The sequence below is a fragment of the Jaculus jaculus genome, chromosome 9, assembly GCF_020740685.1.
Source record: "Jaculus jaculus isolate mJacJac1 chromosome 9, mJacJac1.mat.Y.cur, whole genome shotgun sequence".
In the NCBI taxonomy this organism is placed as follows: domain Eukaryota; kingdom Metazoa; phylum Chordata; class Mammalia; order Rodentia; family Dipodidae; genus Jaculus; species Jaculus jaculus.
In genome coordinates this window covers 95,817,765-95,835,249 of record NC_059110.1, presented here as the reverse complement: position 1 = coordinate 95,835,249, position 17,485 = coordinate 95,817,765, and the positions used below count along the sequence as shown (strand labels likewise).

The 17,485-nt window shown below is 40.1% G+C and overlaps 1 protein-coding gene across 5 annotated transcripts in view; it reads right to left on the bottom strand.

The window, feature by feature from the left end:
- Bcas3 (BCAS3 microtubule associated cell migration factor) overlaps positions 1 to 17,485 on the bottom strand; it is a 664,126-nt gene that overhangs the window by 545,295 nt on the left and 101,346 nt on the right. For all 5 annotated transcript variants that reach the window (XM_004664529.2, XM_004664531.2, XM_045159845.1 and 2 more), the window contains one exon: positions 16,742 to 16,814. In XM_004664529.2, the coding sequence (XP_004664586.1) occupies positions 16,742 to 16,814 (73 nt within the window). The remainder of the gene's footprint in view (positions 1 to 16,741; positions 16,815 to 17,485) is intronic.

Below are 17,485 nucleotides of genomic sequence, written 5' to 3'. Positions count from 1 at the left end.
GATCATTTTATCAGCATTTTAAAACAACAGTGCCTTTGGTCTTTCTTAAGAATGACCTTAAAAGTACTTCAATACATTATTTCAATAAGATTGAGAAAGGACTGAAATTGGAGAGTCAGCCTTATACACGCACCCCTGACACCAGAGCAGACTAACTGAAACAGAGGCTAAGGACTAGAGAGGTGGCTTAGTGGGTAAGATGTCAGGGAAACTACAAGGGCTGTTTCTTAGATTGCAGCCTCAGAAAGAGAACTAAAAATTGAAAATGCAATTCCCATTTTTGCTTGCAGGGTAGAGCAATTTAATTGTTAGCAGCCTGATATGAAAAATGTCATTAAAATTCATCTCGTAAAGGACACGTTAAGATCTGAATTCTTTTTTTTTTAATATTATTTATTTCTGAGAAGAGAGAGACAGTGAGTTAAGCATGGATATGCCAGAGCCTCTTGCTGCTAAAAACAAACTCCAGAAGCATGTGCCACTTTGAGCATCTGGAAATCAAACCCTGGCCAACAGCCTTTACAAGCAAGTACCTTAAACTGCTGAACTATTTCCCCAGTTCCTTGAATTCTTCTTTTAAAATAGGTAAAAGGTTTCATCTCATTTATCAAAACTAGCTTCTTGCCAGGCTTGGTGGTGCACAACTTTAATACAAGCACTCAAAAGGCAGAGGTAGGCGGATCAAGTTTGAGGCCACCCTGAGACTACGTAGTGGATTCCAGGTCATTGTGGGCTAGAGCAAGACCCTACCTCGAATAAGAAAAAAAAAAAAAACTAGCTTCTTTACAGTTTAAACCTAAATTTTAAGTTAAAGAAAAACTTTGAAAAGGAAAAAATTCAAAAATAAAAACCTACCTTGGGTAAGCCTCAGTTCACTGGATCTATGTCACATTGATTTATAACAGTTATTTTGTATGAGGGGAAAGGAACACACAGATGCAAACAATTACTCTATTTTTGTAGGCAACAAGTGAGGTGGGTGGTAACTGAGAAATTTTTTTAAAATTCTGTCACAATATTCTGCTTTTTCTTAAGAAACCCTCCTCACACAACAAACGTTTGCCACATCAGAGAATTTCCAGGGCCTGAAGCACCACTTTGATTCCAGACCGCTGCAGGCATTAGCAGGAGGTAATTAGGGTAAAAAGTTCAGCCACAGTTCCATGTCTAGAGTCCTGCCAGAAATAAATTTCCTCTCTCTTCACTGCTTTCTACTGCACCCTCCCTACAAGTCATATTGAAAACACATTTATCTTTGCAGGGTTTGTTCCTCTTCTAATTAACTGTGTGGCGTTTACAGTATTTAATAATTTAAAATGGCTGTGATCGCAGCAGTCTTATCTTCCATAGAGGAGGGTGTTATCATTTTTCCTACAAGGCTGCTTCGTTTGACAAGTGACTCCAAGAAACATGTGCAGCAGCTGTTTCTATCAACTCTCTGGTCGTCATACATGAACACATTACTTCCTTGTTTGAGAAAGAAACAAAGTTGAATAAAACGTATTCACAAGGTATGCTTTCACATTTCTCATGGAAAGTGAAAAAAGCATCAGAAAACAAATTTACAATATAATAGGAAACAACAGTACTTTTCAGCCTACAAGGCTTTTTTTATTATGTTTCACTTTTTTTTGGAGAGAAATCTGAACTATTACAACTACAAATGTATGTAAAAAAAGTAAATATACCATACATTTGAGCTGTAATAATTTAAAGTTCAGGGGCACTCAAAACACCTTTCTTTGTTCTGCACCCCTGTCTCCACAAGCACCTCCACCCACCCCACACAAGGACATCCAAATGGGACAGCTGGGCCACCTCTTCAACCTTCTTTGTACATGATTTTTAAAAAGAAGATGTCAAAATCACATGAGTATGCAGAAGAGGCACCGGCTACAATAATTGTTTTATGACAAAGTACAAAACTCAGTTACAATAAGTCAATTCAGTGCCTTTCATTAAAAAAAAAAAAAAAATGAACTTCTGAGCTGGAGGGATGGCTTAGCGGTTAAGTTTATCTGCAAAGCCAAAGGACCCAGGTTCATTTATTCTCTCTTTCTCTCTGTCTCTCTCTGTCAAATAAATTAATTTAATTAAATTAAAAGGAGACTTTAAAAAATGAACTTCTAACAAAATATAAAATTCACCTCCATGATATAGGAGTAGTAGCAATGACAACCTTTCAGAGTCCAGAAAATTTACGATTTTTAAATAATAATCATTATAAAATGAAATAATATTGTATATGGCTCATGATTTTTCACAATACTGACAAACTAAAAGTTCATAAAGATTTCACTTTTTTTCCCATTTCTCAAGTATTTGATCCACAGTATTTGAAGGTAAGACCAACAGCTTGACCCAAAGAAATAAAAGAAAAAGCACAGTTCTCTGTATTATCCCACACAGAATGAAAAATGCAGGCTCCTGTGGCGTTACAAAGAATGTCTTCCACCACCTCGCATGAGATGACCTTTCCTACAAAGTCACTATTGAGGACTTCCCATGTGACCCTTTCCCACTCATGATCTCAATGACATCAAGGACTTCAGCTGCCTTTCAGGGAGTGTTCCAAGTAGACTTGTGCGACAGAATCGTGTTTTGTACTACTACTAGGGTTGGGTTTACATTTCTCAAACAGAAACACTATTTGAAGTGTTCAGTAACTGGAATTCTAGAAAGAGAAACAAGGAAACAAAGGTATATTTATTCTGTGTGACTACAAATGGGGAGGGAAAGACTCCATGATTTCAAAACCCAATTTTCTGGGCAACCTCAGAGCTCATGAAATCAACAGTAATAGAAAATGGCACACTTTTGATCACTGTTCTAGTTACATAAGAATTCCACATATCATTGATAAACAAAGGTTCCTAGAGTAAAAATCTACTTGGAGAAATCTTGAAAGAAATGTAATTTGTAACCTAGCAACACAGGCTGGGGAGGTGGTTCAATAGTAGAGTACAAGCCTAGTACATACTCAGAATAAAGAAAACACACTGGCGTGCCCATTCTCTCTCTCTTTCTCTCTCTCTACCTCTTTCTCTCAAATAAGTAAATATTTTAAAAGTTTAAAAACAATAGCTGGAGAGATGGCTTTGTACTTATGACTCTTGCCTGCAGGGCCTAAGGACCTAGGTTTGATTCCCCAGAACCCACATAATCCTGATGCACACAGTGGGGCATGTGCCTGGAGTTTGATTGTAGTGGTTAGAGGACCTGGAACACCCATATTCTCTGTCTCTCTCCTCTCCCTCTCTTCAATAAGTAAATAAAAATGTCAAAAAAAGAAAAAGTTGGTATGTAGGCCAGCCATAGTGGCTGACACCTGTAATTCCAGGACTCAGAAGGCTGAAGCAGGAGGATAGCCATGATTTCAAAGCCAGTCTGGACAGTGTGAGACCCTGTTTCAAAAAAAAAAAAAAGCCAGGCATGGTGGCATATGCCTTTAATCCCAGCACCTCAGAGGCAGAGGTAGAAGGATCGTTGTGAATTTGAAGCCAGCCTAAGATACAGAGCAAGTTCTAGGTCAGTCGGGACTAGAGTGACAAACTACATCTTGGGGGGAAGAAAGAAGAGAAGAGCAAAGCACAGGCTATGCTCAGTGCTACTCACACCAACTCCAAACAGCAAGCTATCCTAATGACGAAGGACACAGACAACTCTGGGTCCTGGGGAATCTAATCCCTTTCTTTGTTTCTTTTATATGGAATTTACTATGCTACTATGTATTTACTTTCTCCCTTGTCCTGCTAGAATGCCAGTGTGGAAATGTTCGCTTCCACAGATCGGTGTCTCCACTCTGACCCTGCGGACTTGATGACCAGGACAATTCCTTGCTGTCAACAGCCAATCTGCACATTATAGGAGGTCTTACAACATCCGTCACTTTATTCATTATAGTAGCACACTCCCTATCCTAGGCGTAACAACAAAAATGGTTCCCAGAAGCCTCTTAGTTCTAAACAACATTAAGTTCTAAACAATGCCTTGGATTACTACCATAGGAGCAAATGATACAAATGACACAAAACTAGTATCCAATTTGTCATGAAAATAATATAGTTGCTTAGAATAAAGAGGGAAGGATTGGGGAGATGGCCTGACAGATGAAGTGCCTGCCACACACCTCTAAGTAACTGAGTTCAAATTTCCAGTCCTATGTGAAACCTGTGACCTGCAGTGTGCTTTGATAATCCCAGTACCTACATAATAGATGAGAGGCGAGAACAGGAAAATTTCTCAGAAGTTCACAAGAGCAACAGTGAACAAAAATGACAGATTCTGTCTCAAAACAAGGTGGGAAGTGAACACTGACCCAAAAAACTATCCTCTAACCTACACACACACCAGGGCACATGCACACCCACACTCACAAATATGCATGATAAATAAAATGAATAAAGGGAGAAAAGCGTTCAAATCAGGCAGTTCTTTCAGATCCCTATCTAAATGACATGCTAGATGACCCACAAAAAACATCTTACAGTCATACACTCAATGTATGATTAACCCAGTAGCAGTCAAGAAGTCCTTACATTTTATCGTGTCTGTGTTGTAATTTACTCAGTTAATTACATCCATATAGTCTTTGATTATAGCTAATTTAAACCTTAAAGCAAATTACCTTTCTCAAAACCCAATTCATTGCTACAAGAAAATCATCAAGTCATACAATTACTGGGATTTTGGAAGTTTTTGTTCTGATTTAAATATCACACAGCTACATCTTGCTGGGCATGATTAGAGGGAGGGGTGCTGGTATCCAGGAGAATGAGGTAGAAGGATCAATTAAACCCATCAGTTTGACACCAGCCTGAGCAACAGAGACTCCATCTCAACCACACAAACACACACATTCTCATTCTCTCTCTCAATCTCTCTCTCTCTCTCTTCTCAAAATATGCTTAAGAACAAGTCACTTGGAAACTGCCATGGTTCTTCAGCATGAAATGCCAGTCTGACTCAACTGCACCTTAGAGATCGTGATAACACAGCAGTGATCTCTTTCCAGGGTTATTTGCTGTGCTCTTCTGCTAGGGGAGTAAGCTTGCCTGCATGGAATTCCACAAAGTCAGGATCTATGCAGATGTTCCTTCCCTTTTGGTTTTCCTTTAATTTGCAAATCTTGTAATCTAAGCCTGAAGTTGACTGAACCAACATTTAAACCAGTATAGCAGCATCAGCCAAAAACCCAATCTGTTTTCTATTTCTCTGTCAAGACTGCATCCTTTTTGGTGGCTGAAAAAACTGTTGTTTTGGAATGATTATGCAGTGAAATGGCAAGCCTATAGTGGTTTTATGAACTGTTCTAGAGGAAAGCTCTGCTTTTAAAAGGCCGTTTGGTCAGAGGGGAAAAAAAATAAGCTCAGAGTGCATAATTCTTACTTTTGTGTTTTATCCATACACTAAAGTGACCTTAAGCTAAATAATAGCAAAATATCTCCCCCCAAAAAAGTTCATTACGAAGTGAAGATTTCAGAGCCTTACCACCTTAAAGCATGCTTCTTCTGCAGGAAGAGCAAGATGGAATCATTACAACTGGACATGAGAAAACTATCTTGGAGATGGACATGCTCATTACCTTGATTGGAGTGATGGTTTCATGGGTATACACAGACGTCAAAAACTATCAAAGTGTACACTGCATATGTACAGTCAATCATGTTTCAATTATGCCTCAGTGAAGATATGTGTACAGCATGACACACAGAGTTTCTTCAGGGAATATAAACAAATTACAATTTTCAGTGGAGGAAAAGACCCCTATGTATGGTAGAGTGTTAGTTCAGGAGAACCTATAGGGGAAGCACCAGAAAAGGTGGGCACAACCAAATTCCCAATACTCAGAGGGAAAGCTTTTACAACAGCACCTAAACCAGGTATCTATAGGAATACAGAGGACATTAATTCCTAGTACAGAATGTACCTTGTCTACCCTTTATATCTGACTCAAATAAAATAGCATCAGGTGCATATATACTCACTCTATGTGGTAAAACCTTAAAAAAAAAGCCTCACTTCATCCTCACAAGAATAAAATAAGCTTGTCAGCTCAAGATTAGGGAAATGATTCAATTAAGGAACCTGAGACTACAAACTGCCCAATAATTTAGTCTTTGTGTCTCCAAAACTATGTTCTATCCATTGCACCATCCATCCATCCAGTGCTGTTCAGAGCCTGGTGTGGTGGCTCATGCCTGTAAATTCTAGCACTTGGGAGGCAGAGGTAAGAAGATAGCTGTGGGTTCGAGGCCAGCTTGAGACTAAATAGTGAATTCCAGGTCAGCCTGACTAAAGAGACCCCATCTCAAACCCACCAAAAAGAAAGAAAAGAGAAAAAAATGCAAAATAAACTTATAATGAAATAATGCCATACACTTATTAGAATGAATAAAATTAAAAATATTAACTGGAAGGGCTGGAGAAAAGGCTTAGCCATTAAGGCACTTGCCTGCAAAGCCTAAGGATGCCGGTTCAACTCTCCAGTACCTATGTACAGGCAAATGCACAAGGTGGTGCATGCTTCTGGAATTTGTTTGCAGTGGCTAGAAGCCCTGGAGTACCCACTCTCTCTTTAAAAAAATTTTTTTAAATATTAACTGGTAAATAAATAAATAAAATATTGAAAGGGACTAGAAAGATGACTTAATGATTAAGACACCTTCCTGCCAAGCCAATGGACCAGGTTTGATTTCAAGAACATGAGTAAATACTATAATGTACCAACCTTAGGTTTAACCTATATATGAAGAAAATGATAAAATAAAAAAATATACAGCTAGAGAGATGGCTTAGCAGTTTGTTAATGAACTTGCCTGTGAAGCCTAGGGATCCATATTCAACTCTGCAAATCTCACATTAGACAGACAAAGGTGAAGCAAGCACAAGGTTGCATACGCCAACTAGGAGGCACAAGGGTTTGAAATCTGATGGCAGTGGCTGAGGCCCTGGCATGCCTTTTCTCTATCTCTCTTCATCTCTCTCGTCTCTCAAAAAAAAAAAAAAAAAATCAAGACTTTATGCCTTAAACAGAAAAATCCCTACAGGAAGCTGGACTACAAAAGCTGTAAGCCAGACGCACAAGGTAGCACATGTGTCTGGAGTTCATTTGCTGTGGCTAGATGCACTGGTGTGACAGTTCTTTCTCTATCTGCCTCTTTCTCTCTCAAATAAATAAATAATATTGACTGGACTAAGTGCTTCTGGGGCTATAGGGAAGCTGGAAATTCCATATACTACTTTCATGAATGCACCAAACCTATAGCAATAGGAAGTAGATGATTAGTAATGGAGGAGAAAAGAGCTGTGATGGACCAGAGAAAAGAAGCACAAAGAGACACACAAACCAGAGACAGAGCTCAGAGGTACAGCACATACCTAGTGCATACAAGGCCCTGATTGAACCCCAGTGCTGAAGAAAATGTAGGAAACTGTGGGAGGACATGGCTGTATCCATGAACTTGTTTGAGGTGATGGTTCCATAGGTATATGCAAATCAAGCATATGGAATTGTTATTTATTTATTGCTTTGCTGAGGATCAGACCCAGGGCATCATGCATGCCAAGCATGTGCTCTGACACTGAGGTACTTTCCAGCCCTAAACTGTACACTTTAGATAACTATTGCTCACTGAGTGTCAACTATACTGAAAAGCAATAGACCGAATATATACATTACTATCCTTCTTACTACAATGTATGATTCTGACTTGGAAGAATTTCAGTGCATGAGAAAAGATTGGATTCGGCTGATCATGGTGGGGCATGCCTTTAATAATCCCAGGACTCGAAGACAGAGGTTGGAGGATCACTGAGAGTTCGAGGCCACCCTGGGACTATATAGTTAATTCCAGGTCAGCCTGGACCAGAGTGAGACCCTACCTCAAAAAAACAAAACACAAAAAGATTACATTTGTAAATAAAGTACACAAAATTTTAGACTGTTTGTACTTCAACATAACAGAAACTGAATACCAAGTACATGAGTTCAAATAATGTGAAAACACCACGGGGTACCATGCCCTTGGCAGTTCAGGTGGACCATTTCCCCAAGCATACAGTGTTTCTTCTTGGGGCAAGTTGCTTGCTTGCTTGCAAAGCCTTCCAACCCATCCTTAATTCCCCAGTTACACACTTAAATGTAGATATAGAAAAAAAAAAAAGAAACAGGGCTGGAGAGATGGCTTAGTGGTTAAGCGCTTGCCTGTGAAGCCTAAGGACCCCAGTTCGAGGCTCCATTCCCCAGGTCCCATGTTAGCCAGATGCACAAGGGGGCACACGTATCATTTGGAATTTGTCTGCAGGGGCTGGAGGCCCTGGCGTGCCCATTCTCTCTCTCTCCCTCCCTCCCCCCCCTCTCTCTCTCTCTCTGCCTCTTTCTCTGTCTGTCGCTCTCAAATAAGTAAATAAAAATAAACCAAAAAAATTTTTAAAAAAAGAAACAGAAAAAAGAAAGAGGTGATGAAAATGCCTGATGTTAATTTGCAACAACAAAAGAATTTTGTCCACCTTGCTCTTCACTCCATACTTCACCCTTGTCACACATCTACTTACATCCCCATGTTTTCAAGGTGCCACTGCCTCACTTAAGTAAGTACCTTTACTTAGTAGTATATTTTTACTATTTATTTATTATTTATTTATTAAAGACAGAGAGAAGAGAGAGAGAGAGAGAGAGAGAGAATGGGCACACCAGGGCCTCCAGCCACTGCAAAAGAACTCCAAATACATACACCACAGGTGCATCTAGCTTATGTGGGACTTGGAGAATTGAACCTGGGTCCTTAGGCTTCACAGGCATGCGCCTTTACTGCTAAACCATCTCTCCAGCCCTATTTTTACTATTAACATTTCTTTTTAAATGTTTTCATTTTATTGTTCTGAGAACAATGTTCATTAACTTTTACCAAACCCACTTGCCCTACAAATACTGCATACAATTATACATAAAAGCTGGGCGTGGTGGCACATGCCTTTAATCCCAGCACTCGGGAGGCAGAGGTAGGAGGATTGCTATGAGTTCTAGGCCACCCTGAGACTCCATAGTGAATTCCAGATCAGCCTGGGCTAGAGTGAGACCCTATCTCGAAAAACAAACAACAACAACAAAAAAACAATTATACATAAAAATGGTTTCTCAAAGGGGAAAGTGTTGGGGGGGGGGGAGGGAATTACCATGGGATTTTTTTTTATAATCATGGAAAATGTTAATAAAAATTAAAAAAAAAATTTTAAATGTTTTCTAATATTTATTTGCAAGAAGAGAGATGCATACAAGATAGAAAGAGAGTGAGTGGTTGAGTATGGGCACACCAGGGCCTCTAGCCACTGCAAATAAACTCCAGATGCACTCACCACTTGGTGCATCTGGCTTACACGGGTACTGGGGAATCGAACCCAGACTGTTAGGCTTTTCAAGCCTAACATCTAGTCAAATGTTCCACTACTGAATGCCCTCTGCAGCCTCCACCAACTTGCTCTATTTTTATTTATTTATTTATTTTTTAATATTTTTTGTTCATTTTTTATTTATTTATTTGAGAGCTACAGACACAGAGAGAAAGACACATAGAGGGAGAGAGAGAGAATGGGCGCGCCAGGGCTTCCAGCCACTGCAAACGAACTCCAGACGCGTGCGCCCCCTTGTGCATCTGGCTAACGTGGGACCTGGGGAACTGAGCCTCGAACCGGGGTCCTTAGGCTTCACAGGCAAGCACTTAACAGCTAAGCCATCTCTCCAGCCCTTTATTTATTTATTTATTTTTTTAATTTTTTTTATTTATTTATTTGAGAGCGACAGACACAGAGAGACAGATAGAGGGAGAGAGAGAGAATGGGCGCGCCAAGGCTTCCAGCCTCTGCAAATGAACTCCAGATGCGTGCGCCCCCTTGTGCATCTGGCTAACGTGGGATCTGGGGAACCGAGCCTCGAACCGGGGTCCTTAGGCTTCACAGGCAAGCGCTTAACCGCTAAGCCATCTCTCCAGCCCCCTTTATTTATTTATTTTTTAATTGGCTTTTGGAGGTAGGGTCTCCCTCCAGCCCAGGCTGACCTGGAATTCACTATGTAGTCTCAGGGTGGCCTCGAACTCACACTGATCCTCCTATTACTGCTTCCTGAGTGCTGGGATTAAAGGCATGCACCACCATACCCAGCTTTTTTTTTTTTTTTTTTTTATTTCAGACAGGTCTTGCTAATTTTCCCTGGCTACATTTTATTTTCTAAAACCTGCTCCCTGGGAGATTATAGGGGAGACCCAATGCACTCATGGCTTATAGCTGGTGGAAGACATGTGGAAAAAAGAGAAAATGTTTGGAACCACCCCAACAGACCTGCTGTCCTCAAGTCAGCTGAACCCTTCCAGCTGCCACAGTGGCCCTTTCAGGGGCTCACCCTCCACCTTCTGCGAAGGCTCACTCCCTTCTTTAGGATAAAAAAATTTCCACTCCTACAAATTTTATTTTATTTAAACCTGATTCCAGCCACATCCGTAAAAGTACAGATTATATGAATGTATATTATTATACTGTACCAAGTAAAGACCTTTGAAAAATAAAACCAACATTCCTGCTATTTGTCACCAGCATATAATCATTTTGGTAGGACATTTGAGCATGCCACTTAGTTGTATCCACAATTCAAAACTTTATTTTTAAACAAATAAACACATACACAACATTTCCATGGTTGCAATTCCACACAGAAGTATGTGTACCTACTCATACTAGTGGGCAATTCTACCTCCTCCTGATATTTGACTGCTCTATATTAAATGTAAATCAAGTGTGTAATGTCCTGGCTTTGCCTTATTCCCACTAAAAATTTTCCTTAAGTGATTATGTGATCTTTGCTTCATTTATGCTAGTGGCTCTGGTTACATGAAAAAAAAAAGTAATTACGAAGTAGTAGTAGGGAAGAAAAATAACAAAGAAAATTAAAAAAAAAAAAGTAGCAGGAGGGCTGGGGAGATGGCTCAGCATTTAAAGGTACCTGCTTGCAAATTCTGACAGTTTGGATTCTATTCCCCAGTATCCACATAAGCCAGATATATAAAGTACCACATGCATCTAGAGTTCATTTGCAGCACGAGGAGGCCCTGGTGCACCCATACTCTCTCTCTCTTGCGTTCTCTCGCTCTCTCACTCTCTCTCTTTTGCTCTCTCTCTTTCTCTGCTTACAAGTAAATTTTAAAAAAAACATTTTTTAAGGGCTGGAGAGATTGTTTAACGGTTAAGGTACCTGCCTGCAAAGCCTAAGGACGCATGTGCTACTCTCCAGATCCCACATTACCCAGACACACAAAGATGAGGCAAGTGCAAGGTTGCACCTGCTCTCCCTCCCTTTCTCTGTCTCTCTCTCTCTCCATCTCTCTCTCTCTCTCTCTCTCTCTCTCTCTCTCTCTCTCCATCTCTCTCTTGTCTCTCAAAGAACCTATACACACACACACACACACACACACACACACACACAAACACACACATACATGTATAAAGATTAATGAAAGACTCATCAGAACATTCTGGAAGGAGTCTGTAACAGTGCATCCTCTCTTCTCTCCCTTAGTAATTGATGGTTATTCTAGGTCATCTGGGGTAAAACCCTACCTCAAAAAACCTATATATATGTATGTGTGTGTGTGTATGTATGTGTATATATATTATATATGAGTGTTAATGTATGTATATATGTATGCATATGTATGTACATGTATATATGCAATGGTAATATCATCTTATTTCTGTACACCTGTGATCAGATTAACAAGGGTCATATCTCTCTGTGCAAAGTATATGAGGGTACAAAAGGAACAAAGGTTGAGCATCTCATATCCAAAATGCTTAGGACTAGGAGTATTTCAGAATCAGAATTTTTGAAATTTTGAATATTTATTAGACTTTACCAACTAAATGTTCCTAACATAAAATTATGTATCAAATTATCTATTTACTCATTATTTATTCATGTAAGGTTTCTCTGCTATTGTTTGTGACACTGGGAACAAATCTAGGCATGTGCAACCTCTTAGCTACACAACCCTAAATTCTATTCTCACCCTATATTAGAATCTAGTTCCCTTGTTTTTCAGTATTTTTTGTGACTCCCATCCCAGTGTAGAAGAAGGAACCCAGGACCTTGAGCTTTTACTAGCAATCCACCACTGAGCTAAACTGCCAACCACTCAACCTGTACTAGAATACAGAAGTCCACAAGTCATCCATATTACTGGATCCCCTGATCTGCTGACTGATCCCATTCAAAGCCTCGACACCCACTTGTGGCATACATGCTACACCAAAGACACACACGAAGTAAAGGAGCCATAATGCTAAAGAGCACCAGAAGAAAGGCCACGGGGGAAAGCACTGAAAAGACCTGGTGCTGGGGGCTGGTGCCAGGTAAAAGCTGGAAGCATTCCCATCTGTGAGGAACAAAAGTTGGTGGATTAAGCCTTGTTTTATTGCCTGCAGAAGTATTATCAGCTAATCTGTGATTTTCTCAGACCTCACAAACATAGGAAGATAAAAATCAATCGCAATTGAAAATGCCAGGAATTATCTGTAAGGAACCTGTGACATTTCATGACAAAAAAAAAAAAGTCATGATCCCATTATCCCAAAAAGAATCCCCTTCCACTTCTAATTTGCATAACCTTTATTAATGCTACATAAAAGTCTCAGCTTAGCCTCATATACCTTAGTGGCAAGGCACTTGCCTAGCATATGAAAGACCCTGGGTTCATTCCCCACATCACAAGACAGTGTGATGGTACTGCCCCCCATAATACCAGTCTCTGGTATTTTCCAGCACAAGATGACATTTTCTACAATGTAAAACAAGAGAAAAATAACAATACCATGAACCAATCATATTCTATTAAATGAACCATCCTTAACTTACTCAGCCATTAAAATTAGTTCGCTTTGAGCTGCAGAGATGGCTTAGCAGTTAAGGCATTTGCCTGCAAAGCCAAAGGACTTCGGTTGGATTCCCTAGGAACACGTAAGCCAAATGGAGCATGCATCTAGAGTTCATCTGCAGTGGCTGGAGGCACTGGCATACCCATTTTCTCTCCCTCCCCACCCCTATTTCTCTTGCATTCTCAGATAAATAAATAAATAAAATTTTTAAACATTAGTTTGCTTTGCTGGGTGTGTTGGCACATGCCTTCAATCCCATCACTCAGGAGGCTGAGGCAGGAGGAGTGCTGGTGAGTTCAAAACCAATGGCTTAGTGGCTAAGTTGCTTGCTTGAAAAGCCAAAGGACCAAGGTTCAATTCCCTAGGACCCACATAAAGCAGATGTACAAGGTGGCGTATGCATCCAGAGTTCACTTGCAATGGATGGAAGCCCTAGCATGCCCATTCTCTCTTTCTCTATGTAACTCCTTCTCTCTCGCTCTCTCTCTTAAATAAATAAATAAAATATTTAAAAAAATAAATGTATATGGAGCTGGGGAGCACTTCTTACACAAGCATGAGGGCCTGAGGAGGCCTGAGAGACAACTCCAACTTGTTCCCCAGGATCCACATAAATATCTGGGAGTAGTCACACACGCCTATAATATCAGTCCTGTGAGGAACAGAAACCAGAGAATTGCTGGGGTACACACACACACACACAATCAGTAAGAGATTCCTGCTCATACTCAAGTAAGAAAGGACAGAAGAGCTGGGCATGGTAACACATGCCTCCCAGCACTCTGCAGGCAGAGGCAGAAGAATTGCCAGTAGTTTGAGGCCATTCCAGGTCAGCCTAGGCTAGAGTGAGGCCCTACCTCAAAAATCAAAAGAAAAAAAAGAGGGCGGAGAGAGGATTAGTGGTTAAGATGCTGACCTGCAAAGCTTACAAACTCAGGTTCAATTCCCTAGAACCCATGTAAGCCAGATGCACAAGGGGGCCCATGCACCTGGAGTTCGTCTGCAGTGGCTGGAGGCCCTGGCATGCCCATCTCTCTCTTTCTCATTCATTCTCTCCCTCTCTCTCTACCCCTCTCTCCCTCTCTCTCTCTCTCTCTCTCTCTCTCTCTCTCTCTCTCTCTCTCTGCCTCTTTCTTTCTCTGGCTTTCCCTCTCAAATAAATAAAAAAAAATAAACAAAAAAATTGTGTGTGTGTGTGTGTGTGTGTGTGTGTGTGTGTGTGTAAAACTAGGAATTTTGTCATATGATATACCAACTTTGTAATCTATATGTCTTCCTACACAGTGTTGGTGTCTATACGTTTCACTGTTCCTTCTTATTCTTGCTTTACATTAAACCCTTGCTTCCAGGAAGCTGCTCCAATATCTATGTATCTTGGTTTGCTCAAATTCTCTAAGTCAGTAATGATGGCTACCTTCACATGTTCATCTATTCCTATTCTCCCCAGATTTGTGTATACTCTTTTATGCCACCTCTGTACATTCAGGATGCCTCAGCTCATGATTGTCAGCTGAAAGAGATGCTGGTTCTGGAAATGCACATGCCCATAAGTTAGTAGCTTCCATTAACAATGGTGCCAGTTATGGGCAACACTTTACACTTAAGTTGAATGAGCATTTTCCAGTTTCTTCACTCCACCAACCAATTGGTTGGGTGATTTCTTTTTTTTTTTTTTTTTAATTTTTTTTTTTATTTGAGAGTGACAGACACAGAGAGAAGGACAGATAGAGGGAGAGAGAGAGAATGGGCGCGCCAGGGCTTCCAGCCTCTGCAAACGAACTCCAGACGCGTGCGCCCCTTGTGCATCTGGCTAACGTGGGACCTGGGGAACCGAGCCTCGAACCGGGGTCCTTAGGCTTCACAGGCAAGCGCTTAACCGCTAAGCCATCTCTCCAGCCCTCCACCAACCAATTGGAAAAGGCAGCCAAAAGCATGAATCTCACAGAATCCCGCTGTCATTGCATAAAGTTTGGCAGTTACTTAACTCTAAACACTTCAGATTGTTAAATGCCTTTGTTGAGTCCCAGGGCAACAGTTGTTTTCACCTGTTTTGCAGATGGTCATAGCTCTAAGTCACAGTATAATCATTCTTAAGTATATTTACTCCAGTTTCTGTCCAACTGTAACAGTGTAACTCACTTTGGAAATATTGCTCTCTCCCCTACGTCTACGGTGGCATTCTAGCTTATGTTGCTTGTTCACAAGGCTTCTGTCACAAGTCCAGGTACACGGACTGAATTCCTATTATACTACATCATGATTTCCCACACGTTGTGCTTTTTGCTTTTCCATGCACTCTGAAGACTTTGGAGAAAGGGATTGGGGCTTCATGCTCTGAGTCCTCATCTCAACATAACATGGTGCTCTGTACAGAGTAAATCCTCAAAATATCTACACTTCCAGACACTTGCTTCATAGTCCATTAAAGTATACCCAATCCTTAAAAGAAGCAACAATAAGGCTGGAGAGATGGCTTAGCCATTAAGGCAATTGCCTGGGAAGCCTAAGGACCCATGTTTGACTCTCCAGAACATAAACCAGATGTACAAAGGTAAGGCAAGCTCAAGATTACACATTTCCACTAGGCGGCACAACATCTGGAGTTTGCTTGCAGTAGCTGAGACCCTGGCATGCCAACTCTCTCCCTCTCTCTCTCTCAAATAAAAATAATTAAAAAGCAAAAGAAAACAGGTAACAATCAAGGCTTTATGATTTATCCAGGTGTAAGGGCTCATACCTGCAATCCAGGCACTCAGGCAGCTGAGGTAAGTGGCCAGCCTGAGCTACATATTGAGATCTAGGCCAGCCTGAGCTACAAACCAAACCAATATATAAAGAAAAAGAAGGGGGAAATCTCCTGGACAAGTATGTTACATCATTAAAACAGTCTTTCCTCCTCCCAAGCCCCATTGGGTAATGTGTAGACAATGAGCTGAAAGTATGTGGCAGCAAATGATAGATGCTGACCTAACCCACAGTTTGATCACCTTCCATACCAATATGGTCATAGTCCTTTCTCAGCTTTCCTTGTAGCTAAGAGTTCAAGTAAAGGAAATACCAGAAGTACAAAGACAGTAGTCATTTGAAATAATCAGGAAAAGGAGTTACAGTGAAAGGATGTCAAAGCTAGAAAGATCTTAGGTCACTAATAGCATCCTAGAAAGATTTTACTAGTAGCACGGGGTGGTCTATCCACAGACTTCTAGTGATATGACTTGGAGGCCACAGTAACACCACTAACAGCTAGCTATAATTCCTAACTGAAATTATATAGGAGAAATTTACTAAAAAAAGAAATTGATAGCTAATCAAAAGTCTCCAAGAATAAATATGTATATGTACAATTATTCCTATAAATATGCATTACTATCAATAACTGTTATTATATAATGCAAATAGCATTATCACCTAGTAGTAATTTCTACTATCAGGCCATCATAATAGTTAGTATATTAGAAACATAAATACCAAAAAAAAAAATTGTATTTTCTTTCCAAGGTAAGATCTTGCTTTAGCCCAGGCTGACCTGGAACTTCCTCCATAGTTCCAGGCTGCCCTGAATTCACAGTGATCCTCCTATCTCTGCCACCTGAGTGCTGAAAAACTACTTTATCAATTACTGTGATCTACTGTTGTTGATTTGCATTTATTTCCTGGTATACACTACACATGAAAAACTTCTAAACAAAAAATAATAATAATAATTTAGTAATGGAGTCACAAAACTCCTACCATATGTTTTATTTCTTTTTCACCTCCATTATGGAAGCTAAGCCTCATGGTTACAAAGATTTTAAAGCATCAACTGAAATTTTCTTACCCTGAAGATCCAATGCTCTTACAAACACCAAGAAGGGGTCTTTTCTCAGCGAAGTTATCACACTTTTGAGCACCTGTTAAGAAGCATAAAACAAAATGTAAACCTTGAGAAGTATTCTTGGATACTTCCCATTATTTCATGTTTTCAAACTATTTACAACAGGGGATGGAAAAGAACTGAATGGTAAATCATTTGCTTAGCATGAATAAGATGAATGTGTGTGTATGTGTATATTTGCAACAAAAATGAAAGAAATGTGTTCATTATAAATTGATATAACTTACACAACTGAACAAGATAAAGAAAAACTAAGATTTACATTTTAAGCATTAAAGCCATTGAACTGATTTCTGTTTTGTTTTGGTTTGGTTTGTTTTGGTTTGGTTTGGTTTGGTTTGGTTTTTGGAAATAGGGTCTCGCTCTAGCCCAAACTGACCTGTAATTCACTCTGTAGTCTCAGGATGGCCTTGAACTCATGGCAATCGTCCTACATCTGCCTCAGAAGTACTGGGATTAAAGGCATGTGCCACCACACCCGGCCTCTGACATTTTATTGAAGATATTTTTAATGCTTTGGGAGAAGGAGACCTGTTCTTCAGTGGTACAGCCACTGGTGAGTTTCCATACTCTAGTAAATAACCCCCACCCATGAGCATGCAGCCAACCCTAATAAACTCAGTGGGACACCAAATTAAAAAAGATATCAAAATGGGAGACTAGTAGACTAGATATTAGCAGAAGCCG